Here is a 25,934-nt window from a genome sequence, read left to right on the forward strand (position 1 = left end):
CTGAAGGCGCACACGGGGTCACCCCCAGGCCCCTTGCCTCGGCTAAGCGGCAGCTTGACCCCTGGCCAAATGCCTGCCTCCCACTGGTTGTCTGAGAACCTGAGATGAGGGGGTCTCCAGAAGCAGGGCGGGTGGCCTCGCCCCAGGCGGGCACTTCGGCCCCTAGTCTCTGAGATGCAGGGTCTGACGAATCACCCACTGCAGCTGCCAGACCGGCGACACGGGAAGGTGCTTGTCCCGGCGAGCCTCGGCGCATGGGGCCACGGACAGGGACGGGGCGCAGGCCGTGACGTCCCTGGGCACTTTGGGCGTTCAGTCTGGCCTGACAGGGGATGCTGCCCACCTCATGAGGACGGACAGTTTTTGCACGGCACCTGGGTGGAGATGTAGGTGCCCGTCAGGGCAAGTAGGGCCTTGATGGGCACAGCAGGCCGGGGACATGCCAGGAACAGCTGGAGACAGGCAGGGACAGGCAAGGGACAAGTTATGGGACAGGTGGAGCAGGCAGCGTCGTAAAGCTTCCCAGGTTCTAGGGCAGCGGGCCATGCCACCACATGCCACATGGGAGCCCTGGTGTGACTTCCAGCCACCCTGCCTCCCTCTGACCCAATCCCTGCCAAGGGGCTGGGAGACGCTGGGAAGGCCTGGCCCACCACATCTGGTCTGCTGTGGGCACTTGGGGTGTGAAGCAGGCGGTAGGAGTGCCCGCTTGCTCTTTTGTTCATTTGCGAGTGAGTTGAACACCCAACGACCAACTCCACTAGGCGCCCCTCCTTCAGCCTGCCCCTCTCCTCCCCTCCCCTGCAACCCAAGGCATCGTACAAGCCACCGCCAGACGTGGGATCCCTGCCCTGCCTGGGGTCCGGGAGGGCCGGGGCGGCCAGTGGCTCAGTTCTCAGCTTAGGCAGACGGCGCTGGCCAGGGACAGAGGGTCCTGGCCTTTGGGCCGAGCAAACGGCATAGGGTGTCGGGCCTCTGGACGAATGGCCACTCCTCAGAGAGGCACTGGGCTCTGCAGGCCAAGCTGCTGACGCACACTGGAAGGCAGCAGGGGATGCCCCAAGTCCCTGGGCTCCTGCACCCACATGCGGGATCCCCGCATGGAGCTGCTGGCACCTGGCTCCGGCCTGGCCCCGGCTTGGCCCAGCCCTGGGCTGTTGTGGGGAAACGGGCCAGAAGCTGGAAGATCTCTGTCCCTCCTCTTTCTGTCACTTTGCCTTTTCAACAAATATTTTTGAAAATTCAAATAAAGGCCAGGTTCAACTAGTGGCTGAAGACCTCGCCTTGCATGTGCCGGGATCCCATAGGGGCGCCGGTTCTAATCCTAGAAGTCCCACTTCCCATCCAGCTCCCTGCTTATGACCTGGGAAAGCAGTGGAGGACGGCCCAAAGCCTTGGGACCCTGCACCCATGTGGGAGACCTGGAAGAGGCTCCGGGTTCCTGGTTTTGGATTGGCTCAGCTCTGGCTGCTGTGGTCACTTGGGGAGTGAACCAGCAGATGAAAGATCTTTCTGTCTCTCCTCCTCTCTGTAGATCTGACTTTCTGACAAAAATAAATAAATCTTTAAAAAGAAAAGAAAATTCAAATGAGCCTTTTCACTCTGAGACACTCACAAAATCCTTCTAGAAGGGTCAGCCCACTGTCTCCCTGCGTGACAGGACGGGGTGGGCGCCTGCTGCCCTGCTGACATGCCCGGCCCGGGTAAGGCAAAATGCGGGGCTGGTGATGTCCGGCACCCACTCCCGGCCACACGCCGCCTCCCTGCCCTGTGCATAGGCAGCCCACGGAGCAGGCAGCCCAGGGAGGGGTATGCTGCCATGTCCCCCGTCTGACGCACTCAGGTGGCACTCCCAGGGCCTGGCACGTGTCCCCGGAGCCCAGACAACAAGGGGCCTTTGTGAAGCGAGCCCGGAAGGACGGGATGGGTCACAGCAGGCCGACAGGGGCCGTGGCATCCAGGAGCTCAGGTGTGGCCGCCACTGCGGGGCCTGCTGCCACAGAGTGGGTGACGGCCCCACGTCAATGGCCCAGGGTGACCCGCGGATGTGGGAGGGCTTGTGGTGCACCTGCAGGCCCAGCGGCCTCCTGTCAGGGTGGTGCAGCATGGAGCCCCTGGGGACGTGGCGGGAGCCGCCGGGTGGGGGCGGCAGAACCTCCCCGCCTCCAGCTCCCACGCTACCTTCAGCAGAGCCCAGGACAGCGTCCTGTGGTCACAGCAGGGGCAGCCCCCGTGCCCGCCAACTGACAGGTGCACACACACACACACGGGGGGGGGGGGGCGGGGCAGGAACAGGACACGTGAGGCCACACGGCGTAGGCGCCACAGTTCTAAAGTGGCTTTCATGGCACCCAGGAAACCTCCTTCCCCTCTGCCTGCCTTGGGGGTCCTTGTTGGGGAGTGTGGGAGGTGAGGGGTCGCAGCGGGGACAGGAGGGAGGCAGCCTTGATAGTTACGCCGGCCCACGCCGCCACAGGGAGCCACGACACGTGGCTGAGGCTGTCACCCACCTCCGCAAGGTGTCCCATGACACAACCCTCGGGCACCTTCTCTAACCCTGAACGAAGAGGGGCCGCCCCGAGGGTGGCACAGGCGGGCAGCCTTGGGGAAGTGACCACGGCGTGGGCCTGGCTGGGGATGCACCCCAGGGAGCTGGGGCTAGGGGTGCAGTCCCTCCAGGCTCCAGCTCAGCCCCCTGATCTCGCAGCAGAACCCAGGGCAGACCCCAGGGAGCTCCCAGCTCCTGAGTGCAGCCCTGGCCGTGTGGGGAGCGGGTCAGCAGGTGGAAGATCTTTCCCCCTTGTCTGAAAACTACCTTTTCAATAATAAAAGCAATCACACCTATGTATACAGATCATTTTAAAAAGGATAAAAAGCGCCCCTTCCTCTCTGAACTTTCATCAGTTCGGGGTGGGAGGTGGGGGGGATGCTCTTCAACGGGAACACTGACATTGCCCACCGGCGCCATCCCGCCCTGAAGGAACAAACAGCAGGCTGCCACAGCCGGGGAATCCACATCCCACCTGGGCAGCTGAGGTCCCCCTGTGCCCAGGCCGAGACCACCCCCTCCCCAGGGGGCCAGCTGAGCTCAGAGCAGCCCGGGGGGGACCTCCCTGGCGCCCCAGCTGCCCTCTGCCAGGCCTTACAGCAGCGGGACAAGCCGGTTTTTCTCCAGCCTTTTTCCCTTTCATGATGCTTGCCTTGCTCCCCCTTTTCCGCGCCCCCTCAAGGTTCTCACTCCCTCCTTCCCCCCCCTCCTGTGACTTCCCAGTCAGCCACCCACCACCTCCTCCCCCACAAAGCCACGCTCAATTTAGAACACGATTATCAATCCTTCACGCACCCTACAACGTGTTCATCCCTGCCGTTCCTAGGGTTCCGGCTGAGCTCACCTCCAAGGTCACACCGCCTGGGCGCCGGCCACAGGTGTCCGTCCCCAAGGCCTGCAGGCTCCAACCTCCTCCCTGACCTCCCGCAGCTCCCTGGCAAGCCTCTCCCCCTCCTCCCACGTTCCCCCCATCTCTCACCCTCGGTTCCTGGGAGATCTGCAGGTGCCAGCTCGGGGCTCTGCTCCCCCAGCCCCGCATGCACCCCCAGCTCCTGCCTGGCAACTCCTTCTCTGGTTCCTTTAAACTAACTCCCAGGGAGACGCCCATCCACCCACCCAGCCGGGCCTGGCCTCTCGGCCCAGACATCTGCCCCATGGACAGTCCGCTGGGCCGCCTCCCCGCCTCTCCCCTAACTTTGTCCAGTGGCCTCTTCCCAGTGCACCCCACCTGCGCCCCAGGCCTGCAGTCCCCTCCCCAGCTAACTCAACTCCCCTTCTAGCGTCCTCAGTCCCACTGGCTGTGTGACCCCTGGACCCTCCCCAGCTCAGCACACCGCCCGCCCCCTCCCCAGACAACTGGGACCCCCCCCCACCGCCGACATCCCTGCCAACCCTGATCCCCTTCCCCTGCCGACCCCCGACCACACTCCCTCCCTCTTCGACCGCAGATCCTACTCCCTGTCCCTGATCCCCCACCACAGTCCTGGCCCAGCCCCATCCCACTCCTCACCTGCCCCTCCAAGCTCATCCAGCCCGCAGACAGAGCTGACCCGGGGCCCTCCCCTGCCAACCCCGACCCCCTTCCCCGCTGACCCTGACCCCACTCCTTCATCCCTCGACCCTGAGCCCCTCCCCTGCAGACCCCAGACCCCAACCCCCACTGCAGCCCTTCCCCACCACACCTGCCTCTCCTCCAAGCCCAGCCCGGATCCCCCGCAGGTCCGGCCCCCCGACCCTCCCTGACCTGCACCCCGGCCCCCCGACCCGCCCCTGGCCGCCCTTACCTGCACCCCTGTCCCTCGCAGCCCCGGCCCTGCAGCGCAGCCAGACCCTGCAGCGCAGCCCGACCCTGCAGCGCAGCCCGACCCGCCGTCCAGCGCGCGCTCCCCTCAGCGGGGGCGGGGCCCACAGGGGGCGGAGCCAGACGTCCCGACGCGACCAATCGCGGCCAGGGGGGCGAGGGGCGGGGGCGGGGCGGAGCGCGGGCGGCGCGATTGGCTGTGCTCCGTGAGAGTGGGGCGGGACCATCTGGAGGCGGGGCGTTGAGTGACAGCACTCAGGGCCAACCACGAGCTGGATACGGGCGGCGGGGCGGAGTTATGCTAACACGCAAATAGGCACGCTGCGGAGGCAGGGGCGGGGCGAGGGGCGGAGTCCTAGAGCCGACTGTGTGACGTCAGGGGGCGGCGGAGAGGGTGTTGGCAAGTTCGAGTACCCGACTGGGGAGCTGCTTGGACGCTCCGGAATCCGACTTCCAAGGCCTCCCTTGCAGGGCGGCAGACTGTCCCCGCCTTCTCGGGCTGTGCGGGGGCTGCTGTCCTGCTGCGGGGCCCTCTGCTCGTTATCCCCCCACCCCCGTTTGATGTGCCCGGCCTGTCCCCTGCCGGGTGGCCCCTGGCTCACCAACCATGCCGGCCTGGCCACCCCGCACAGCTCCAGAAAAGACCCTGGCAAACTTACTGCCGCTTCAAATAAGAGGTATTTTAATTAGTGCCTGGCTAACTGGAAACCATCCTCGTTTTAAACTGATTTAATTTTTAAAATTTATTTTTATCTTATTGGAAAGGCAGAGAAAGATGCTCCACCTGCTGGGCCACTCCCCCGCTGCCCACACCTCACTCCCCTGTGGCCCACAGCGGCCGGGACTCAAGGCCCACAGCAGCCTGGTACCCCTGTCACCCGAGCACGCCTGACGCAGCGGGTCCCAGCTGCTCCACCTCCCATCACGCTCCCTGCTGCTGGCCTGAGCGGCAGGCCACGGGTGGCCCCTGGTGGAGCTCTCCCCTCCTGGCCTCGGCCTGGCCCGGCTCCCACTGTTGAGGACACTTCAGGGGTGAACCAGGGGACGGAAGATCTTCCACTCTGTCTCTCATCCTCTCTGTATATCTGCCTTTCCAATGAAAATAAAATAAATTTTTAAAAATCATTTTTAAAAATTAAGGAGTGCCGGCGTCACAGGCGGAAGCCCAGCCCACTACCCCACAGCATCCGCCCCCAGTCATTTTTCTTTTTTTTTTTTATAAACAGGTGCCATCGGCGGCAGGGAGCTGGGGGTGGGGCAGCAGTGTGGAACCGGGTGGACTAAGCCTGCGACGCAGGCAGCTGTCTGGTCCTGGGTTGTTTCCGCCTGTTTTGATTCCTTTAAATGTTGCATTACCATACTGCTTAGCTGGATGCCGGCTCCGCCCCCCATACCTTGGCATGCCTTTAAAATCTGAATTACCATATTGCATTTTAATTGTGCAATTTCATCCTCCTAAAATGTATCTATATATTTCCAAAAATGTCACATTGTAGACACCATCAAGATAGGAGGGGCTTTCACTTCCTGCTAGGACAGGAGGTGAACTGAGTAGGGCTGGCGCATGAACCCACCGGGAGAGGTTCTGATGGAGGAGCCTGGGCAACTCCTCTGGCAGGACACGGTCCCTGCAGGTGAGCGCAAGAAGCATGATAGGAAACAGCCCAGAACAGGCCATGGGAAGTTTCCCACCGGCATACATTTGGCATGGGTCGGGGGGCAGACTAGGCTGAACCAGTTCATATCACCCACTGGCTAATCCGAGCACCTTGGGAATGAATCAATGGACAGATCTTCCTCTGTCTCTCCTCCTCTCTGTATATCTGACTTCCCAAAAAATAAATCTTTAAAGAAAAAAGTTGGTGGCAAATAAAAATAGAAGACAACCTGGGAGCTGGGATTTACAGGGGCAGCAGGTTGGGGTCTGGAACTGGTTCTTACTCCCACTCCTGGCTCCCGGCTCCCACTCCCACTCCCGGCTCCCACTCCCACTCACTCCCAGCTCCCATCCCACGGCCACTCCCGGCTCCTGCTCTCAGCTTTGACGTGTTAGAGTGGACTTGGAAGCACAGGTGAGGAGCTCACCCCTGGCCCCAGCTTTGGGGTGTTGCAGGGAGTGACCCGGCCAACAGGAGCCTCTGTGGACACAGGGGCTTTCCTCTGCCTGGGCGTTCTGTGGGGTCTACACCCTGACCAGGGAGCTGAGCGGATGCCAGAGGCCCGGCAGACACAGGGACACGAGTAGGTGGGTGTCACATAGAGGACTGCGTGGGGGACAATGTTCCCAGACTGTGTATTGGAGGTGGATGCCAAGGTTGCATGCATGCGCCTGCACTGCCCCCAGACACAGCGGTGCCTGGCATGCACCTGGGCACGGAGTAAGATTTCTACAACCCAGCTGGCTTGTGTCTGCCTACCGGGGGACCCTAAAGCAGCTTCGTGAAGTGGGGTGGGGGGAGAAGGTACAAGACTCCCATTGACCAAAAAGTCGTGATGGCTCAACTGGCTAATCCACCAACAAGCACCAACATACCACGTGGGTGCCGGTTCAAGTCCCAGGGGCCCCACTCCTCATACAGCTCCCTGCCTGCGGCCTGGGAAAGCAGTCAAGGACGGCCCAAAGCCTAGGGGCCCTGCACCTGCATGGGAGACCCAGAAGAGTCTCCTGGCTTCACATCAGCTCAATCCCCGACGCTTTTGTGTAATGCTGTTGTCTGAATGTTGCTCTGCCCAGGTCCCTGCGTGGGTGCAGGCCACAGCTCTGCCCAGGCCCCCGCATGGGTACAAGCCACAGCTCTGCCCAGGCCCCCACGTGGGTGCAAGCCACAGCTCTGCCCAGGCCCCCACGTGGGTGCAGGTTGGGTGCAGGCCACAGCTCTGCCCGGGCCCCCGCGTGGGTGCAGGCCACAGCTCTGCCCGGGCCCCCGTGTGGGTACAAGCCACAGCTCTGCCCAGGCCCCCGTGTGGGTACAAGCCACAGCTCTGCCCGGGCCCCCGTGTGGGTGCAAGCCACAGCTCCGCCCAGACCCCCGTGTGGGTGCAAGCCACAGCTCTGCCCAGACCCCCGCGTAGGTGCCTCTTTTCATCTTTCCAGTCCTTCTGGCTGTTGACCCAATTGGCTGGTGGGTCCCGTGTGCATGGCTGGGCTCGGTGTGACCATGCGGTGTGCCCAGGCTGACAGAGCCCCCCACCTCCCTCTGCACTCCCCCCCCACACAGGTCGCTGTGCCTGGGGTGGGCGGATCCACAGTTTATTGCAGAATGACTACAGTCTAGCGCGTCTATGCTACACGGAGCCCACAGCCACCCACATGCAGTCAGGAGGCTGGGCCGGGCAGGGGTGGAATGAGGGGTGCCGGGCACAGGGGTGTCCAGGGACATTGTGCTATCAGGGTGTGTCCCTGAGAAAGTGTCACCCCCTGGGCACCCTGGAACCTGCCAATAGGGTGGGGGGCTCGCGGTGCTGCCCCAGGCTGGACCCCAGGCTGGACCAGGCTGCGTCCTGCGTGGCCGGTGTGTGCACTGGGCATGGCCACACTACGCATTCACACTCACGCTCACCCCCCATCCTGCCCTGTCCAGCACCTCGAGTGACCCCAGGCCAAGGCCGCCCTCCGGTCCCCCCTGTCCGGTCCCGCCATCACCGTGCACCCCGCACCCCGCAGGCCCGAGGCGAGGGCCACTCTCCCCACAGTCCCTCGAGTCCGTCCTGCCCTCTGCGCGTCCCTCCACATACAGTGACCACTCCACGGACCCCGCGTGTGAAGCCGCGCCCGGAGCCTGGCGGCTGCGCCCACCATAACCCACAGTGGACGGCAGGTCGCGCGGGGGCAGCGCAGGATCCGCGTGGACGCCCCGGGGCCACCATGCCCTCCTCCCAGGCGGGTAGCCCGTCCACGCTCCCGGCCCTGGGGTCCCTGCTGGGGACCCCGCACCCCGGGTCGGAGCCGTGTTGGGAACCCCGCACCCCGGGTCGGAGCCGTGCTGGGAACCCCGCACCCCGGGATCCGAGCCGTGCTGGGGGGCCCGGGGAGGGGTGCAGGCCGGACGGCGGGAGCCCCGCCCCCCGGGAGTCACAGTGATGGATGGGGTGGGGTGCGGGGCGGAGACCCCAGGGTGCAGGTGGACAGCAAGCACGGGGACGTCCAGGGGAGGGGTCAGCGTGCTGGGGGCGGGGCCTGGTCGGGTGGGGCGTGTTTAAGGTTCTGGGGGCGTGGCCATACATATGGGTGTGGCCGGGGCGCTGGGGAGGGACCTGGGTGGGTGTGACCTGGGCGAATGGGCAGGCCTTGGGTGGTGTGGGCGTGGCCCGGGCGGATGGGGCGGGGCCTGGGTGATGTGGGCAGGGCCTGGGAGGTGGCGTGGGCGGGGCCTGGGCTGATGTGGGCGGGGCCCGTGTTCCAGGGGCGGGGCAGGGTCTGGGAGGTGGTGTGGGCGGGGCCTGGGCTGGCGTGGGCGTGGCCCGGGTTCCAGGGGCGGGGCCTGCCCGGCTCCCTCACATGAGCGCGCACTTGCCCTTGGCCCGCTCTGTCCGCTTCTGCTTGCCGGCGCGCTTGCCGTCAATGCTGAGGCTCATGGAGCGGCGCGTCTCGAGCGTGAGCAGCTCCTGGAACAGCTCCTTGACGTTGTAGTTCATCTTGGCCGACGTCTCCATGAAGGCGCACTTCCACTCGTGCGCCACGGCCTGCGCCTCGCGCGTGTCCACCTCGCGCTGCGTCTCGTCGCACTTGTTGCCCACCAGCATGACGGGGATGTCCTCCACGCTGCCCTTCATCTGCACGATGAGCCGATAGATGGGGCCCAGCTCCTCCAGCGACTGCTTGCTGGTCACCGAGAAGACCAGGATGAAGGCGTGGCCCTTGGAGATGGACAGGCGCTGCATGGCCGGGAACTGGTGGCTGCCCGTGGTGTCGGTGATCTGCAGCGTGCACACGCTCTTGTCACAGCTGATCACCTGCCGGTAGGTGTCCTCGATGGTGGGGATGTAGGTGTCTCGGAACGTGCCCTTGACGAAGCGCAGCACTAGCGAGCTCTTGCCAACGCCACCAGCCCCGAACACCACCACGCGGTAGTCGTTGCTTTGTTCAGGCATCTTTTCCTGGAGGGCTGGGGAACCCGCTGCCCTGCGGGGAGAGGGGTGTCAGGGTGGAGAGGGAGAGGGGCGCGTGGGGCAGGCGCTGTCCGCTCCCTGTCCAGGCCGGCTGCCCTGCTCAGGCCTGGCTCTATACCTGGGGCAGCTCAGGTTCCCCTCCTTTCCACCCCCTTCCCAGCTTTCCTCCCAACCACAACCATGGCTCCCCCATCGCTCTACACCTCAAAGCTTCCTAACACTGGGGAGTGGCCCTGCAGGGCAGTTGTGTGTGGTGTGGTGGGTCCCTGTGTGTGTGTGCATTTAGAATGCAGACGTAGGGCTGCGACCCCAGACGCAGGGACCTGGCAACCTCCTGCCCACCCTCTGCCTCCTGGTCAGTGACAAACCAAGAAGCACAATTTTGCAGTCTGAGTTCCCAAGAGTCGCCATGGGGAAAGCAAGAAAAAGCTGGTTCCTCACTCTCCATGTCCTCCACCCCGCCCCCGCTGCCAGCAGACCTCAACAGGTTTGCTGGGAAAGCAGAATTAAAAGGCAACATTGTGACACAGCCATTAAAGCCACTGCCTGCAGCCCTGTGGACTCTGGTTCGAGTCCCAGCTGCTCCACTTCCCATCAGCTCCCTACTGATGCGCCTGGAAGAGTCGCAGAGGACGGCCCAAGGGCTTGGGTCCCTGCGCCCAGGTAGGAGACTCGGATGGAGCTTCAGGTTGACAGTTGTAGGCATCTTGGTGAATGAATGGAAGGTCTCTCTTTTTCTCCATCCTTCTCCTTTTCAAGATAAAAAGCTTGGAAGTATACCCAGCATCTCCACGGTGTACACGCCCCAGGCCTTTGCCTGAGACCCCCCAAATCAACTCACCTGGCCTTCTTAACACTCATATGAGGGACTGACCCTGTGGCATAGCAAGCTAAGCCTCTGCCTGTAGCACCGGGATCCCCCGTGGGCGCTGGTTCGAATCCCAGCTGCTCCACTTCCCATCCCGCTCCCTAGTTGTGGCCTAGGAAAGCAGCAGAGGACAGCCCAAAGCCTTGGGACCCTGCACCTGCGTGGGAGACCCGGAGGAGGAGGCTCCAGGCCCACGTCGCTGAATTTGCTCAGCTCAGGCCAGCATGGCCATTTGGGGAGTGAACCAGAGGATGGAAGATCTCTCTCTCTCTCTCTCTCTAACTCTGTCTTCCAAATAAATACATTTTATTGACTTGAAAGGATGAGACCAAGAGACGGATGGAGATGTCCCATCCACTAGGTCACTCCCTAGACAACCACCCCAGCCAGGGCTGAGGCCAGGAGCCGAGAACTCCATGCGCGTCTCCCACACGGGTACAGGACCCCTCCTGGGCTCCTCTCAGGGTGTGTATGAGCAGGGAGCAGGGGCCAGGAGCAGGAGCTGGCAGTAGAGTCGGGGGTTGCAGTGCAGGATGCGGCTGCCACCCCCATTCCATGCTTGCCTCTGCTTCAGCCCGACCCTGGCTTCCCGCTCAGGGGAACAGAATACATCTCACTTCTGACGGGACCCCGTCTTCCATGCTCAGAGAGGTCACACAGTCTGGCTGCTCCCTAGGCCATGCAGGAGGAGGTGGGACTGGGGACAGAGGCCTTGTTCGTATCGTACAGGGGGGTCACGCTCCTCCCCAGCTAGCTGTGATGGCCTCTCGGCATGGGCCGGGGTCTTCACACCAGTGGACGGCCAGGATCGGGGATGGTTGCGTGTATCTGGTGACCCCTTCCCGCCAGGGCCCCCCTCCTCCCAGGGTCTCTGACCAAGTTCCTCAACGGGACGTGCTGTGAAATGACAGCTGTGGGGCAGCCAACCCGGTGGGAATGGAGAGCAGTGACCACCACAGGGACATCAGAGTGGCCCAGGAAGGACAGCAGCCCTGTGCACGCCCGGCTGGCGAGGGTGGCACTAGCGTGCCTACCTGCTCAGTGACTGGGACCCGGAGGGTGAGGGCTGCTGGCTGGGAGGCAGGGACCCCTGGGAGCTATGGACAGTAAGTTCTGCAGCTCCAGCTGTTTCCTTGTTCTAGGGGCCAAAGCCCCCATCAGAGGGGTTGGGTTCCCAGGGACCCCCACCCAAGTCCACGCCAGGCACCTGCAGGTGCTGCCGGCATCCCAGTCCCAGCTGCTGGAGCGTGAGGGGTTGTGGGCATCGAGGCTTGGTGGGGCTGGGAAGTCAAGGTCACACAGAGCAGGGAGGTGGCCACGCGCAGTAGGACTGGGCCGGTCCTGGACCATACTCGGCCTTGGGGACTCCTTGGCTGGTGCAGGGCAGCCCACCCAGAGTCCTGGGAGACCACCTCAGGGCTGGTACAGAAAGACTGCTGCAAACCAGGGGACAGCCCTGCCTGACCCGGGGGCGGGGCGGGCCGTGAGGGGATGCCTGACCCGCTGGCCACTGGACCGCAGAGGGCCTGCTCTAGCTGGGGACACGGTATCCCTGTGCCTCTGCGGGGTCGGCGGGAGGAGCCAGCCAAGGCCGAGGGTCCTGCGACAGGGGCTTGGGCGGGGTGGGAGATGCGCGGCCCACGGCTGCCCACGGAGGGGGCCTTGGCACGCGCGCGCGCAGGGGACACGGGCGCGCAGGGGCTCGGTGCAGGGCCCTGGCTGCAGGCTCAGCGGGCTCCCGAGGCCCGGGAAGGTGCCGGCCAGGACAAAGGAGGTCCCCGGCGGGTGTGTGTGTGCTGCCCAGGAGCCTCGCCCCCGCCGGGGCTCGGCCGCCTACCTGGCTCGGCTGTCCCTGCGGCTCCGGCTGCCGAGTCCGCTGGCGTCGCCGCCCCCCGGCCGCCCGCCCAGCCCGAGTCGCCGCCGCCGCCGCAGTCGCGCCCGCCCCGCCCGCCGGCCCCGCCCCGCCCCGGCCGCTCCGCCCCTCGGGGACCCGCACCCCGGAGTTGGGCTTGCCACCCGGGAGGGATGGGCTGAGCCACCAGGAGCCCAATGCCCCCGGGTCAGAGCGGACAGCACTTTGAAGGGCTTCTGCGGGGATGGGGTTGCACAGCTCCGCCTGCTCCAGGCACCGAGGGGGGTTAGCAGAAAGGAACCCCCCTACACACACCCCCAGGTGACAGAGCAGACCGGGACCCTCTGGCTCCTGGCTGACAGGGGGCCACTCTCGCCTGTTCAGTGTCCCCCCCAGGACCAGCGGGACTGGGCGTCCCCTCTGCTGGCCACCAGCGCCCATCACCTCCCACACCAGGGCCCACTTTGCTGCTTGGCCAAGCCCTCTGGTGACTGGACCCAAGCTGCCCTGGGCACACCCGACCTTGCCCTGTTCTGCTCCGGTTCAGCCCCCATCCCACCAGTCACCACTGTGAACGTGCGGGAACGGTGCCTGCCTGTGCGGTGGGGCTATTGGGCCCCCGTGGCATCCTGCCTGCTCGGCGAGTGACCACGCTGCGGGCACCAGCCCAGGCCAGGGCAGCTGACTCACGCGGAGCAGCGTGGGCCGGGAGGCAAGGCCACGCTGCAGCGGCTATTTATAGATCCTCCCAGCCTTGGTCCTGGGCCCCTGCCGGTCACCCTGGGCCCAAGCACCCCTCAGCAGGCCTCAGGCACATCCTGGGGCTGGGCTCTGCAGTGAGTGGGGGTGGCCCCCAAGCGTCCACAGGACCGAGGGGAGCCTTGTTGGGAGCTCTGAGCTCCTGGCTGCAGCCTGGCCCAGCTCCTGCAGCGGACGATGAATTACAGAAACCACGAGGTGGGTGTTGTGGCACATTGGGTTAAACCACTGTTTGGCAAGGCTACACCCCGTCTGAATGCTGGTTCAAGTCCCGGCTGCTCCACTTCTGGTCCCCCTCGCTGCCATGTGCCTGGCAGGCCACAGGTGTCAGTCAGCTCGGCTGCTTGGGCCTCTGCGACCCACGTGCAGGCCCCTGCTCTTGTGGCCACGTGGGGAGTGAGCCAGGGGGTCGGAGATGCGTCCATTTTTCCAAAGTGTGGCCAGCCTGCTCTGGCCTGACCCGGCCAGCTGTGGCTTCCGCAGTCTTCCCAGACAAGCCCCCTACCTTGCCTCACTGGCGGCGGCGGTGGGGGGTGGTTATGCAGAGACCCACAGGTCGGGAAGCATGGAGGGAGGTGAGGCCGGTTTATTGCTGACAGCTCGTCCCACACCTGCCAGGACCCGTGCTGCGCCTGGCGGGATCTGTCCCCTCTCTTCTGCGCGGGCACAAGGGCCGTGGCTGGAGGCCGGAATAGGCCTGGGAGCGCTGCCTCGCCTGCTGCCCAGGGATGGGGCCTAACAGGTCCCTCGGTAGAGCCAGCACCGAGACCATGGCGGTCACCGTGCTGGGACTGCAGCCGACTCCATTGCCAGCTGGGTACGGCCTGCGTCGCCTGTGTCCGTGGAAACGACACTCTCATGGGCTGTGGAGCCAGCTGAGGCCTCCTGAGGGAAGCTGTCCCCTCCCGGGCAGGGCACCCAAGCCCCAGGGCGTGTCCTCAAGCACGGGGGTCTCGAGACCGTGCCTGCCAGGTGGGTCTGGGCAGCACCTGCGGCCCGCCTGGCAGGCAGCCTGGCCACAGCCAGGGGCGGCACCTGGTGGTGCGGCTGGCAGCTCTGTGCTGTGTGGTTATCTGCCTCCAGGCTCTGCCCCTGCCACAGCATTTCATTGCCAGTCCAATGTCCATCTCCCGGAACTGACCGCGGCCCACTGTGGGCCCCCGAGCAGCACCCCGAGAGGGGCAGTCCGTGAGCAATGCCTGATGGTGGCAATGCCATGGTGCCCATGGCTTTGACCAACTCAGTCTTGTGCAAACACAGTCATTGGTGACCACAGGGTATGCTGGGTCTGACCCCCCAGGTCCAGCGGCAGAGATGAGCCAGTTACACATGAGACCCCGGTCCATCCACTGTCATGCTGGCCCTGCCCCTGCAGATACCGGGAAGTGGGGGGCTGTGGCCACGGCCCCCAGATGGACAGAGGAGGCAGGGCCTGCCGTGTGCAACTGGTGCTGGCAGTGGCAGCAGGGCACTCAACCTCTTGTTTTTGGCAGGAATTGGGGGGACGGTGGGTGGTGGCACCAGGCTGGGGACCCCTGAGTCCCCCTCTGTGGGGGCTCCACAGCACCCAGCCCTATCATGTGGCCTCGGCCACCCCCGGCCCCCCAAAAGGACACAGTTGGTTACGCAGTCGCAGGGCAGGTTCCTGGGCACAGAAGTTTCCAGAAATGGGCCTGATGCACCTGTATTACCCAAGCGTGCTGAGGTGGGATCCTGCTGGCAGCACACTGGCTGTCGGGGTTCTCCGCAGCCACATTTCCCGCTAGGGCACAGCTGGACACCCAGGGCCGTGAGGCACAGGCAGAGATGTGGGGAGTGTGTGTGTGTGTGTGTGGGGGGTGGGCAGCAGGCCTGGGGACAGAGCCAGGACTGAAACCCCAGCGGCTTCCTGCTGCACACGAGTGCATGGAGCGGCAAACCCCAGGAGGCGGCCAGGGTCCCCAGCTGTGGCCTGGTTACTGGGACGACAGCCCAGAGCCCAGGGCTCCCGGCCTCTGGGGACCACCTGCCTGCCTGTGCCTGGCTCCCCGGGGCCCACGGGGGCAGGATGAGGAATTACGTGGCAGTCCAGCCCAGCTGGTGCTGAGCCCCAGGCCGGGGACCCTTCCCTGCCTTTCTGTCCCAGTGTGGCTTCTGTGGGGGAGGAGGAACTATCCAGAAATGGGGGACAAATGGGGCTCCTGAGAGTTGGCGCAGGCTCCGAGAACCAGTCCTCGCCACGGCCACACGAGGGGGCTTGCCAGGACTCACAGGGGGGCCAGCAGGGCAGGGTTCCAGCCACCAGGAAAGGGACCCAGGGTGAGCGGCCAGGCCATGCAGGTTGACACACTTAGAGGTCTTCGAGGAGCAGGTGCGGAGCCCTGGCAGGGGGCCCCTCTCACCACTTGAGGAAGACCATGGCGGCCAGCACGGCGTACCCCAGCACCAGGCACAGGACCTTCAGCAGGCGGTCGTTCTTGTCCTCCAGCTCCTTGGCCAGGATCTCCAGGAAGGTGACGAAGAGGAAGGTGCCGCCCGCCAGGCCTTGCAGCAGCACGGACACCACGCTGCCTGGTACGCCGCGGGCGCTCTCGATGGCCAGGCCCACGCCGATGCCCAGCGGGATCATGGCGCTCACGGCCACAGCCAGCTTGGTGGCCTGCCGCAGTGGCACGGCGCTCCGGGACATGTTGACACCCAGGGCCACGGCCACCAGCGTCTCATGCACGGCCACGCCCACGAACAGGCTCACCACCTTCTCGCCTTCCTCCTGCAGGCCCAAGGCGAGGCCCTCGAACACAGAATGGGCAGACAGCGCCGAGACGAGGCTGAGCAGGCGCAGGGGCCCGGCGCCCGGCAGCTCCTGCACCCGCAGCAGCCCGGGGCCGTGGTCGTGGGGCTCGGAGGCCAGGAGGGCGCGGCCCCGCGCGCCGCCCAGGAATGGGCTCTCATACTCGGAGTCGCTGCCCGCGTCCGAGCAGCCAGCGTTGAAGGTCTCCAGGTCGATGAAGGGTGGCTTCTCCTTGCGGCAGCTCAGCACCAGCTGCTCCAGGAAGAGCGTCAGGAAGAATCCCAGCAGCATGATGGTCTCGGCCAGCGGGTAGTCAGTGCTGATGTGGCCCAGGCTGAGCACGCGCTGCAGCTGCAGGCCCGGGGTGATGGCCACATCAGGGGCAGGACGGGGACGCGGTGCCCACGCTGGGCTCTGCTCCCGGCGGCTCGGTGCTGGGATCCCTGCCATCCCTGGGGAAGACCCTGAGGGAACTCCCAGCCACCGGCTCTGGCCCTCCCCGGCCCCTGTCATTGTCCCTGTTTGGGAGCAGACCAGGAGCCGGGAGCCCCATCTACCTTGATGTCCCTCAAACAGAGCTAAAAACAAAACCAAAAAAAGTGGGTGCAGCTCTGACTGAGGGATCATTGAACCCCAAGAAGCCATGACAGGGGTGGTAGGCCATAGGGCACTGGGGGCCCTCAGGTGGAGCGCAGGGTGGGGCTGGTGGTGACTCTCCCAGGGTTCACGCCTGCACCCCGGCAGGTGAACTGGCTGGAGTCGGGGTCTCTGTAGCAGTGACAAGGTTACGAGAACACAGCTGGGGCCGCGGCACAGGGCTGAGCAGGGGAGGGACAGCGAGGGTGGCATGGCCCTGTTGGCATCGGGGTCCACAGGGAGACCACGCGTGTATGTAGGCATGAGCGCAGCAGGACGTGTGGACGGGCCGGTGTGTGCTGACGGCTCTCCTCGCCTGGGTTCTATCAGGCGGCCGCCTGAGCCCACATGGGAACCAGCATGGGCTGGTACCTGCTGTGCCTCCCTGAGAGCATGCCAGGACCTGGGTGGGCTCGCTAGGAGCCAGCCCCAGCATGGTTGCCCGACTCCCACCACCTGGCCCCACCCACCCTGAGCCGTGCCAACCATGGTGTCCCCAGACATGGCCCAGCATCCCCCTCGTGGCACACCCCAGGGGGACCAATGCAAGAAGAGGAGAGGACAGAGGGGCCCTGGTCAGTGCCCGCTAAGCTGGGCGACCTCCCAGCAGCCGCAGCCTGGCTCTGGGGGCTGGCCTGCTTACCCCATGCCACCTCCCACGGGGCACACCCAGCACCCTATGGCCAATCATAGCTCACGGGGTGCTTCTGGGGTGCACAGGGGCCTCACCTTGTCCCGCACGGCCGGCAGCAGCGCATTGAAGCAGGTGGCCAGGAAGACGCCGCCGCCAAAGGCGTTGCAGAGGGCCAGCGCCTTCTGGGAGCGCTGTGCCTTGTCCAGGTTGGCGTCCAGCAGCCGCACGGGCAGGAGGGCGCCCAGCAGCATGCAGACAAACACGCCCACCATGCTCAGCACCTTGGCCAGCAGCAGGCGCGTCATGGTGGCGGCCCTGTGAGCATGCTGCGATGGAACACTCCTCTGCTGGCTGCCTGACTGCAGGGGTGTCTGCGCCTGGCAACAACAATAAGGCCCACTGCTGCAGCCGGGGACCCTCAGGGCTGGGCCTGCAGCTGGAGGAGGGTCCCCCAGGGCCGGGCCTGCAGCTGGAGGAGGGTCCCCCAGTGCCGGGGATGCTGCAGTCGGGGGTCCCCAGGGCCTGGCCTGCTGCAGCCCGCCCCCACAACGTGTACTCTGCAGCTCGGCCCGGTCCTCGGCCCCAGGGAGCTCACCGAACTGGCCCCTGCTCTGAGCATTCCCAGGCGTCCCCCCGATGGACCCGCCCCAGCCGCACGCACCTCCGTCCGGTCCGCAGTTCCCCCAGCCTGGACCCCGCTGCCCAACGGCCGCGCTGACCGGACCCCTCAGCGCCGGACCCTGCCGAGTCCCGCCGGCGCGACCCCGCCCAAGGCCGCGCCGATTGGCTTTCCTCGCGTGCCGCCGGCCGAAGGCGCTAAGGCCATTGGCTGTTCGGGCTGCTGCTCCTGCTGAGAGCCCGCCCCTTCCGCAGAGCGGATGGGCGCATCCACCAAGCGGCTCCGGGAGGCAGTTGGGCCGCCGAGGAAGGGTTCCGGGAGGCTGTGTCCCGCAGAGCCGTCGGGGATCCGCCGCGGGCTGCCGCGGTTCGAGACCCGCTCTCCCTCCTGCGGGGCCCGGCCGCCCACGAGGGAGGCGAGGGGCTAGCTCTCTGCTGTAGGCTTCCCGGCCCGCAGGTGTCGGGGACGCGCTCCTGGCAGGGCACTCTCTCCCCTTCCCTGCAGGACACCCATGGGAGTACAGTGCTCTCGCCCCCAGGACCCTGACTGGGCTCTTTCAGGGGCCACACCCATGACCCCTGACCCGTGCATCACCCGGCAGCTGGCCCTCACCTCCTGCAGGACGAGGGGCCCCTGGGGGTCACAGCCCGCTCCAGAACCCAGGTCGGCGTTACACTAAGCCCTGCTTGCTGGGCTCTTGTTCTGAACCCCCGGAAGCGTCCCAGCAGGCCCTTGCAGGATACAGCAGCAACGGGGTGGGGGTTGAACCCTGGTACCCGGGTTGGGGTGAGCAGCCCTCCACAGGCCCCCCCAATGAGAAGTTTCTGGAATGAGAAGCTCCCACAGGTTGCTCTGCTCCCACTCCTGCAGACAGGTGTAACCTGTCCCTTGGTCAGAACGCTGAGCCACTGGGGGACATCACATGGGACCTGTTTCTCCCGCTCCCCCTACAGGGCCACTCGGGCGGGGTCTCGTGTCTGCCCCTCGGCCCTCTATGTTGTGCAGGCCCACCATTCACAATTTCTGCTTCCCCTTCCGGGCTGCCCCAGGGGGTGGGAGCCAGCCACCTAATGACCCTGGGGGACAGGCATGAGGGGCCCCCTAGGCTTGTTCTACACAGGTGGGGGGGTCCCCGGGAGGCCAGAGGGCACACGCTGAGCAGAGGTCACGATGTGTTTATTCTGCAGGGGTGCACACAGTGCCCCGTCGCCCACGCCAGGGGCTGCAGGTAGGCAGGCAGCTGCACCCCTCCGGACTGGCTGCCCACAACCCTGGGCAGTGCCCACACCCTGCCCCAGGGGAGGTGGGTGGTGCTGAACACATCTGTGGGACACACAGGCCAAGGGCCCAAGGTCACCATGTGCCAGCCGCTGCCGTGAGGACTGTGAGGGGAGGTGGGAGAGGCGGGCGCCTGTTCCCGCTCAGCCAGCCCAGAGGCCACTTCCCGACCCACTGGCAGGGAGGCCCACTGGACGGCCCAGGGCCATGGGAGAGTGGGGCTGACCTGGATGGGGTGGGGCTTAGAGACATACAGGGTGGAGCTCAAAGACATGAGGGCAGGAGTTGGACAGACAGGACAGGACCTGGTGACATGAGCGTGGGGTCCGCAGCTACAGGTGGCGCCCAGGGTGCTGGGCCCGAGGGGGCGGTGCTGCAGACACCTTGCTGGCTCTTTGGGGAGGAGCTGGGGGCCATGAGTACAAAAGGGGAAGGGGCGGGGACCATCCATCCCGACAGGAACGTGTCGGTCCAGTTTACTGTTCTTTGCTCTCGGACAGTCCAACGTGGGGGTGGGGAGGGGGCAGATGGCAGACACACGGCTTCCTGCCGGCCAGGGACGGCTGTGGAGGGAGAGGGTGGTCAGGGCCTGTGTGGAAGGTTCCCCCCACGCGGGGGGTGCTGGGGGGCTGCAGAGGGAGAGGGCGGTCAGAGGGGAGAGGGCGTGGAAGGCTCCCCGCACGCAGGGGGCAGTGGGTGCCAGGGCCCTCACCTGCCAGGCCGGGGCTCACTCCTGCTGCTCCTCGTTGGCGCTGGGCGTCCGGCTACGCATCTCCCTGCGCAACTGCTCGATGAACTCAGGGTTCTGCTGCTGCATCTGCTGTGCGAACTGCTGGCCCCTGCACGGGCACGGGGGGCTCAGCCGGGCATGGGGGGCGGGGCTCAGCATAGCATGGAGGGCTTAGCGCAGGATCCCGTCCCCCCTGGCCTGCCCACCCCTACTCACGCCTGGATGAGGCTGGCCAGGTCATTCTGTGAGGGGCTGGTGCCAGGGGTACCCAGAGGGTTGTGAGCGCCTGAGATCATGCCAGACATTCTGTGGAGAGAACGCCATACCTCACGCCAAGCCGGGCAGCCCTGCACCCCAGGGAGCTCCTCCAGGCCACACCCCAGAAGCCCTGACCCTTGTAGCGCACCCCTCACCCTGTGAGGTGGCTCTGTGCCCCTCTTCCCCAGGACTAGGAGGTTGGCTCCTTGGGGATGCCCCTGACCAGCCTGAGCACCATGGGCCTTGGCCAGGGTACGCCTATCCCAGGGGACATGGCCAAGAGCGGAGCACCTGCTGTTGGCACATGCGCCGTGTGTAAATGGCAGGAACAGGGGAAATCTGGGGGGTGGGGCAGGAAGGGGGCGCATGGCCGCCAGGGGCTGGGCCTGATGATGTTCTAGAACTGCTGAGCCACACCCTGGGGACAGTGAGAGGGCGCTGCTGTCGCTCGGCCTGCCTGCACCAAGGGGGCTCACTTACAGCTGCTGCAGCTGCGGGTTGTTCATCATGTTGGAGGCCTGTGGGACGGACAGGCTGTCAGGAAGCCCCGCCCGGGCTCCCCCGGGGATCACAATCCCAGGCCCACCCTTGACCTCGGCACGGCTCCCAAGGCCACTGCGCCCACCGTCGGGCATTGCTGCTAGGGTTGGGCTGCCGCCCTCACATGGAGGTGCCCTGACAAGCGGGGCCCACTGGGCCTCCAGGGCCTCTCCCAGGCATGGAAGAGGGGTCAGAGCATGGCTCTCAGGAGGCCCCAGGACAGTCATCAAGTGGGGTCCCGTGGGAGCTAGGGGTGGCAGAGGCCCGGGGGCAAGGCCAGCTGCGGGGCCGCCCTGGTCGCCCACTCACCATGCTGATGAAGCTGGGGTTGCTGAGCAGGCCGGCGATGTCGAAGCTGCCCGTGCCGCCCGTCTGCGGGTGAGAGGGGCCTGGTGAGCACCACGCTGCCGGCTCCGGGGCCTTCCCGCACTCCCGTGCGCTATACTCACTGGGCTCGGGGCTTCCCGCAGCTTCTGCTCAGCGATTCTGAGGTTGGACTTGTAGGTCTCGTTGTCGGGGTCCAGCTCCAACGCCTTCTTGTAGTAGGCCACGGCCTCCGCGTGCTTGCTCAAGCTGGACAGCGCCAGGCTGCGGGGCGCAGGGAGGAAGTGGGCACGGGCCGAGGACCGGGGGAGGGGGGTCAGGTGCGGGGATGGTGGGGTCACCTCACCGCTCACCCCATGCGCCCGTAGGCCTTGCTGTAGCACGGGTCAATGCAGATGGCGCGCTCGCAGTCCCGCACAGCACCCGTGTAGTTGCCCAGCTTGCTGTATGCCGCGGCTCTGTGGAGACCAAGATGGGCAGCTCTCACCGAGCTGTGGTCTGCGTCCCCACGCACACACAGGAGGCCGCTGGGAGGCCATGGGCAGCCACAGTGTGGGGACCTGAGCTGCTCCCCAAAAGTCAGTGATGAGAGCTCCAGGTCCAGCAGAGGCGGCCACCACTGTGCCCCAGGCAGCCAGGGCCTGCGGCCACCCCTAGAGGTGTGTGCTCAGGAGCCTGGGGTGTCAGGATCTTCCACGGGGGAGAGAGAGGCAGGCACGCTGACCAGGACCTCCCGTGGCAGCTGCGTGCCATGGGCGTGGAGAGCCGGGGTCCAGCTCATAGCTCCTGCCGCAGGGGCGGCTGCCACGGGACCTGCCTGATGGTCCTAGGCGCTTCTCACAAGAGAGCAACCCAAAGGGTGAGCATGGTGGGGCAGCGGGCAGGGTGCCGCCTGCAATACACATTCCAGTTCCCCGGGAGAGCGGTGGAGGACAGTCCCAGCGTTTGGATCCCCGTACCCACGTGGCAGACCCACGTGGCGCTCCTGGCTTCCACCCTCCCCGCACCTGTTGCAGAAGTAGACGGCGTTGGCCGGGTTCAGCTCGATGGCTTTGCCATAAAAGTGCACGGCGGCCTCGAAGTTCTCCGCCTTCATCTGTTCGTTCCCTAGGGGCGTGGGAGAGAGAGGCCCGGCTGCCCCGCTGCAGACAGACACCCCCGATGGGTACGGCACCCAGGCCCGGCTGCCCCGCTGCAGACAGACACCCCCGATGGGCACGGCACCCAGGCCCGGCTGCCCCGCTGCAGACAGACACCCCCGATGGACACGGCACCCAGGCCCGGCTGCCCCGCTGCAGACAGACACCCCCGATGGGCACGGCACCCAGGCCCGGCTGCCCCGCTGCGGATGGACGCCCCCGACGGGCACGGCAGAGGAGGCTGTGCAGATGCCTGGTATGTCACAGCGCTGCTGAAAAGGGGGTGTGCACCTGAGCCGGGTGGGAGCGTCCTGGGGCGTGTGATTCCTGGCATGGGGGCACTCAGTCATGCGAGGTTTAGCCAAGAAAATGTGAAGTCGGGGGGTTTTGGTTCAACCTCCACTGAGCTCCAGAACATTCTAACTACCCCAAAGGATCCCCGACTCCATCCTTGGTCCCTGCCAACACCCACGCAGGGCAGGCTGCCCTGCCTCACCCCTCGCCCCCCTTCACCCCGTGCTCTCCCAGCAGCCCGTCCTGCCTCACCCCGTCCTCTCCCCACTCCGCCCGCCTCACCCTGTTCTCTCATACCTTCGGTTTTGAGGCGCTCGGCCTCCGCAGAGTCTTCCTCTGATGGTGGCGTCCGCTCTGGGCTCCTCAGGTCGGGTGGCGGCTCCTGCTGGGACACAGCCCACGGACTCACTGCCCGCACCCTGAGGTTCTGGAGATCACAGCCTACGGCCTGCTGTTCCACCACCCTCAGGTACCGGGCCCAGCATCACCAGCCCCCATCACCACTGTCCCCAGACTCACCTTGCCGCTGGCAGCCGCCTCAAAGATCTCTGGTAGCGTCTGGGGCAGAGCCAGGTCGCTGTCTTCCAACGATACCCCGAAAGCCGTCTCCAGACACTGGATGGCAACTACAGGAGCAGAGGCCTTGCTGCGAGGGCGCGTCAGGCGCTGCCCGCACCGACCCTGTGCAGCCATGGCTGCTCCTTTGTAATGGCTCCCAGGTCCAGGAGCCCCCCGGGGTTTGCTCAGGGTTCCTCTTGCTACTGTCAATCTCGGCAGCTCAACAAGGACATTGGGCCTCCCCGAGGGGCTGCCAGCTAAGGGTACTGGGGAGAGGGTGCCCCTGGCAGCTCCAAAGGGACCTGGCCGGGGGCAGGACCTGAGCCACCCTTGTACATCTGTAGGACAGGATTTGTAGCAGGAGTCAGGCCTGGGGCAGGACGTGCTGGGAGCCCCCAGCCTGGCCTGTGCACTTAGCAAACGGCATTGTGCAGGTGCTGTCTGCTGTGGCCATGAGCAGCCCGTGTCAACAGCCTCCTCCAGCCCAGGGCCGTGTCCACCCTGGGGCGCCCTGCACAGGCAGCCAAGCCCCATGGCCGTCCACACCCAAGTGCACCCAGGCCTGGCAGGACCTGGCCCTTGGAGCTGCGTGACCCTTGTGAGTCAGTGGCCCTGGTGGGATCAGGCTGGGTGGGTGGGGACAACACCGTGAAGGAGCCTTTCTGCTATGGCTGGTGAACACAGAACATTCTAGAAGTGCACATTGAGGAAAAAGTGGCGGAAAGGAGGTAATGGTTGATGGATGGTGGCTGTGAGGCCGCCCTGCCCCTCCCTCCCTCCCGCAGGCGTGAGGCCGGCCGTGCCCCTTGGGGCGGCAGGGTCCAGGCTGTACCTTCTAGGCTCTCCTGCGCGTCCGACGAGAGCCCGCCGTGCCTCAGCTGCTCATGCAGGAACTGGATGATGGCGTAAGCCAGGCGCTTTTTGTTGTCCATTTTGAGACGGGGTCACGGGACGCCGGGCGCTTCCACCGTCTGTGGGTTCCAAGGCCGAGAGCGTGAGGCCCCAGAGGTGCAGGCTGGCGAGGAGTGAAGTGGCGTGGGCCCACCTGCTCCCGCGGCTCCCACAGGGATCCCTGGCCCCGAGCCGAGGCAGGGGGGCTCGAGGCACCCATCCTGCTGTCTCACGTCACAGCCCAGGAGCTTGCGTAGTTTACCCACAGGCTGGGCACAGCCCCCCCCAGCTCCTGGGGGCCCCGGGCCGTGACAGAGAGCCAGGGTGCCGGCGGGGGGAACAGTGACCTGCAGACAGGACACAGCCATTTCTCGGGGTCCAGACCCTGGAAGGTCTCGGGTCACAGCGACCACCCTGGGGCCACAGACGCCTGTGCTTGTGGCCCGGTGGGTGGGAGGGCTCTGCCGTCCGGCTAATTGGCACAGCCAGGGGGCCCATTTCTCCTGGGAACTGTGGGCGCCTTAGACATGGAAGCTGGCAGGTCCCGGCTTCTCTCCGCCCCGTGTCGGGACCCTTCGCCTGAGACCTTGCATATGTACCAAGCCGGCTGCCAACTGGCCGGGTGCAGGCCTGCCCACCTGTTCCTCCAGAGCACCTGCAGTGCAGCGTGAGCCGAGTGGGCTCTGCATGCTTCCAGATGAACTTGGGTTGCCGCTTCTCCAGCATCGCAGGGTATGGAATAGTGCCCCATACTTCTCCCCTCTGTGCCAGGAGCCTGGCTGTCCCAGAGGCCACCGGACCAGCCCCAGCTGAAAACCATGGCCACCTAGCGACGCTGGGAGAGCCGGGCACAGGACCGTAGCTCATGCCTACCTGTGTCCCACCAGCCGGGGCTGCAGGCTGGAACTGCCCCGACCGCTTTGGGCGTGGGAACCAGGGTGGCCTGCAGGGCTCCGGCCATGGGGCAACGTTCCTTCTGCAGCCATCACCAAGCCCTGTCCCAGGGCCAGCTGCCCTGGCAGGGATCTGGAGTCCCCAAACCTGACACAGCCCAGGAGCCTCTGTCCCTCCCTGCCCAGAGCCTGTCACTGGGAGCAAGGCCGACCCACGTCCACTGGGGTGCGACCCCTGTCCACCAGGTCCATCCACAACCCCCGCCCACCAGGGTGCAAACCCATTCCACCATTCCCGATCAACAGGGTGTGACCCCTGTCCACCCAGGCACTGGGGAGACCTCTTCTGTCTCCCTCAGACCCTCAGCACCTGCTCACTGTGGACTCAGGGCAGCGTCCACCCCTCGGTGGGTTCCAGGTCCTCACTGTCTAGCTCAGGGTGCCAACCTGGGTTTCCTGCTCTGGAACCACTCAGGGACAGCCTCCCCAGAGCAGGGAGCCGAGGGGCTGGTCACCTGGGTACGGGGGAGGGGGGAGACGCTGGCCACGACGGGAGTCCCAAGAAATGGAGTGCCAGGGGCAGGGTTGGTTCCCAGGTCACAGGACCGGAGCCAGTGCCTCACGACAAGTGGGGTGTCCTCGTCAGCGGGACCCCCCATCCTGAGGGACTGGACCCCCCAGGACACAGGGACGAGCAGTGCCTACCCCCCCGCGCCGCCAGCCTCAGTTTACTCCCACGTATTCAGCTCCTGGGCTCAAGCCCCCTCAGGGTTCGTTGCCCCTGAGCCCCGGCCGTGGACACCCAAGCCCCCCGATCCTCGGCCGTGGACACCCCCTGCCCAGGCCTAGCGCCGTGGACACCCCCTGCACCCCGAGCCCCGGCTGTGGACACCCGAGACCCCTGAGACCCCCTGAGCCCCGGCCGTGGACACCCCCTGCACCCCGAGCCCCGGCTGTGGACACCCGAGCCCCCCGATCCCCAGCCGTGGACACCCCCTGCCCAGGCCCAGCGCTGAGGACCCCACACTCACCTCTCCGGCGACCGAGCCCCGACCCGACGGCTGCGCCTGCGCTCCGCGGCGCGCCGGTCCAGCCCCCTGAAGGAACTGCGCACGCGCAGCCGGGCCCCGGGAGCCGGCAGGTCTTCGCTGGGCGCAGGCGCGTCCAGGGGAAGTGATGCAACCGAGAGGACGGGAAGCCGCGAGGGGCGTGAGGGCAACTGACCTGGGCGACCTGAGGGAGGCCGGAAATGGAGCCTGACTTCCGGTCCCGAGCCTGCAGCGTCGCCTGCTGGGACGACCGCCGGTGCCCGGAGCCGACCAGGTGCGGCGGAGCGTGTCACGTGATTCCGCCGTGTGCCGGCACGCTCCGTCCGGCTCCGCGTGCTCTTGGAAGGGTACCGGTCCACTAGCGGCGCGCCGTTTCCATGGAAA

At 65.8% G+C, this 25,934-nt stretch overlaps 3 protein-coding genes across 5 annotated transcripts; all 3 read right to left on the minus strand.

Annotated features, from left to right (window-relative positions):
• Positions 1-8,759: 8,759 nt before the first annotated feature.
• Positions 8,760-12,836, minus strand: DIRAS1 (DIRAS family GTPase 1). 2 transcript variants are annotated; one of them, XM_058657996.1, is made up of 2 exons: positions 12,738-12,836; positions 8,760-9,471 (listed from the first exon to the last, which is right to left on the minus strand). In XM_058657996.1, the coding sequence occupies exon 2, from the start codon at positions 9,438-9,440 to the stop codon at positions 8,844-8,846; it is 597 nt and encodes a 198-aa protein (XP_058513979.1). In that variant the 5' UTR covers positions 9,441-9,471; positions 12,738-12,836; the 3' UTR covers positions 8,760-8,843. The 2 variants fall into 2 exon arrangements, with proteins under 2 accessions (XP_058513979.1, XP_058513978.1); XM_058657995.1 differs by lacking the exon at positions 12,738-12,836 and adding an exon at positions 12,164-12,267.
• Positions 12,837-14,457: 1,621 nt separating this feature from the next.
• Positions 14,458-17,790, minus strand: SLC39A3 (solute carrier family 39 member 3). Its single transcript, XM_004595666.2, has 3 exons — positions 17,639-17,790; positions 17,073-17,354; positions 14,458-16,058 (listed from the first exon to the last, which is right to left on the minus strand). Exons 2-3 carry the CDS (start codon positions 17,280-17,282, stop codon positions 15,315-15,317), a joined length of 954 nt encoding a protein of 317 aa, XP_004595723.2. The 5' UTR covers positions 17,283-17,354; positions 17,639-17,790; the 3' UTR covers positions 14,458-15,314.
• A 1,328-nt stretch (positions 17,791-19,118) lies between these two features.
• Positions 19,119-25,895, minus strand: SGTA (small glutamine rich tetratricopeptide repeat co-chaperone alpha). 2 transcript variants are annotated; one of them, XM_058657994.1, is made up of 12 exons: positions 25,726-25,895; positions 23,550-23,688; positions 22,679-22,785; positions 22,457-22,541; positions 21,734-21,833; positions 21,080-21,184; positions 20,852-20,990; positions 20,712-20,774; positions 20,343-20,380; positions 19,821-19,910; positions 19,587-19,713; positions 19,119-19,437 (listed from the first exon to the last, which is right to left on the minus strand). In XM_058657994.1, exons 2-11 carry the CDS (start codon positions 23,647-23,649, stop codon positions 19,602-19,604), a joined length of 939 nt encoding a protein of 312 aa, XP_058513977.1. In that variant the 5' UTR covers positions 23,650-23,688; positions 25,726-25,895; the 3' UTR covers positions 19,119-19,437; positions 19,587-19,601. The 2 variants fall into 2 exon arrangements, with proteins under 2 accessions (XP_058513977.1, XP_004595724.1); XM_004595667.3 differs by lacking the exon at positions 25,726-25,895 and adding an exon at positions 25,533-25,692 and having other exon boundaries at positions 19,121-19,437.
• Positions 25,896-25,934: the final 39 nt, after the last annotated feature.

Source organism: Ochotona princeps, chromosome 33, assembly GCF_030435755.1.
Source record: "Ochotona princeps isolate mOchPri1 chromosome 33, mOchPri1.hap1, whole genome shotgun sequence".
Classification (NCBI taxonomy): Eukaryota; Metazoa; Chordata; class Mammalia; order Lagomorpha; family Ochotonidae; genus Ochotona; species Ochotona princeps.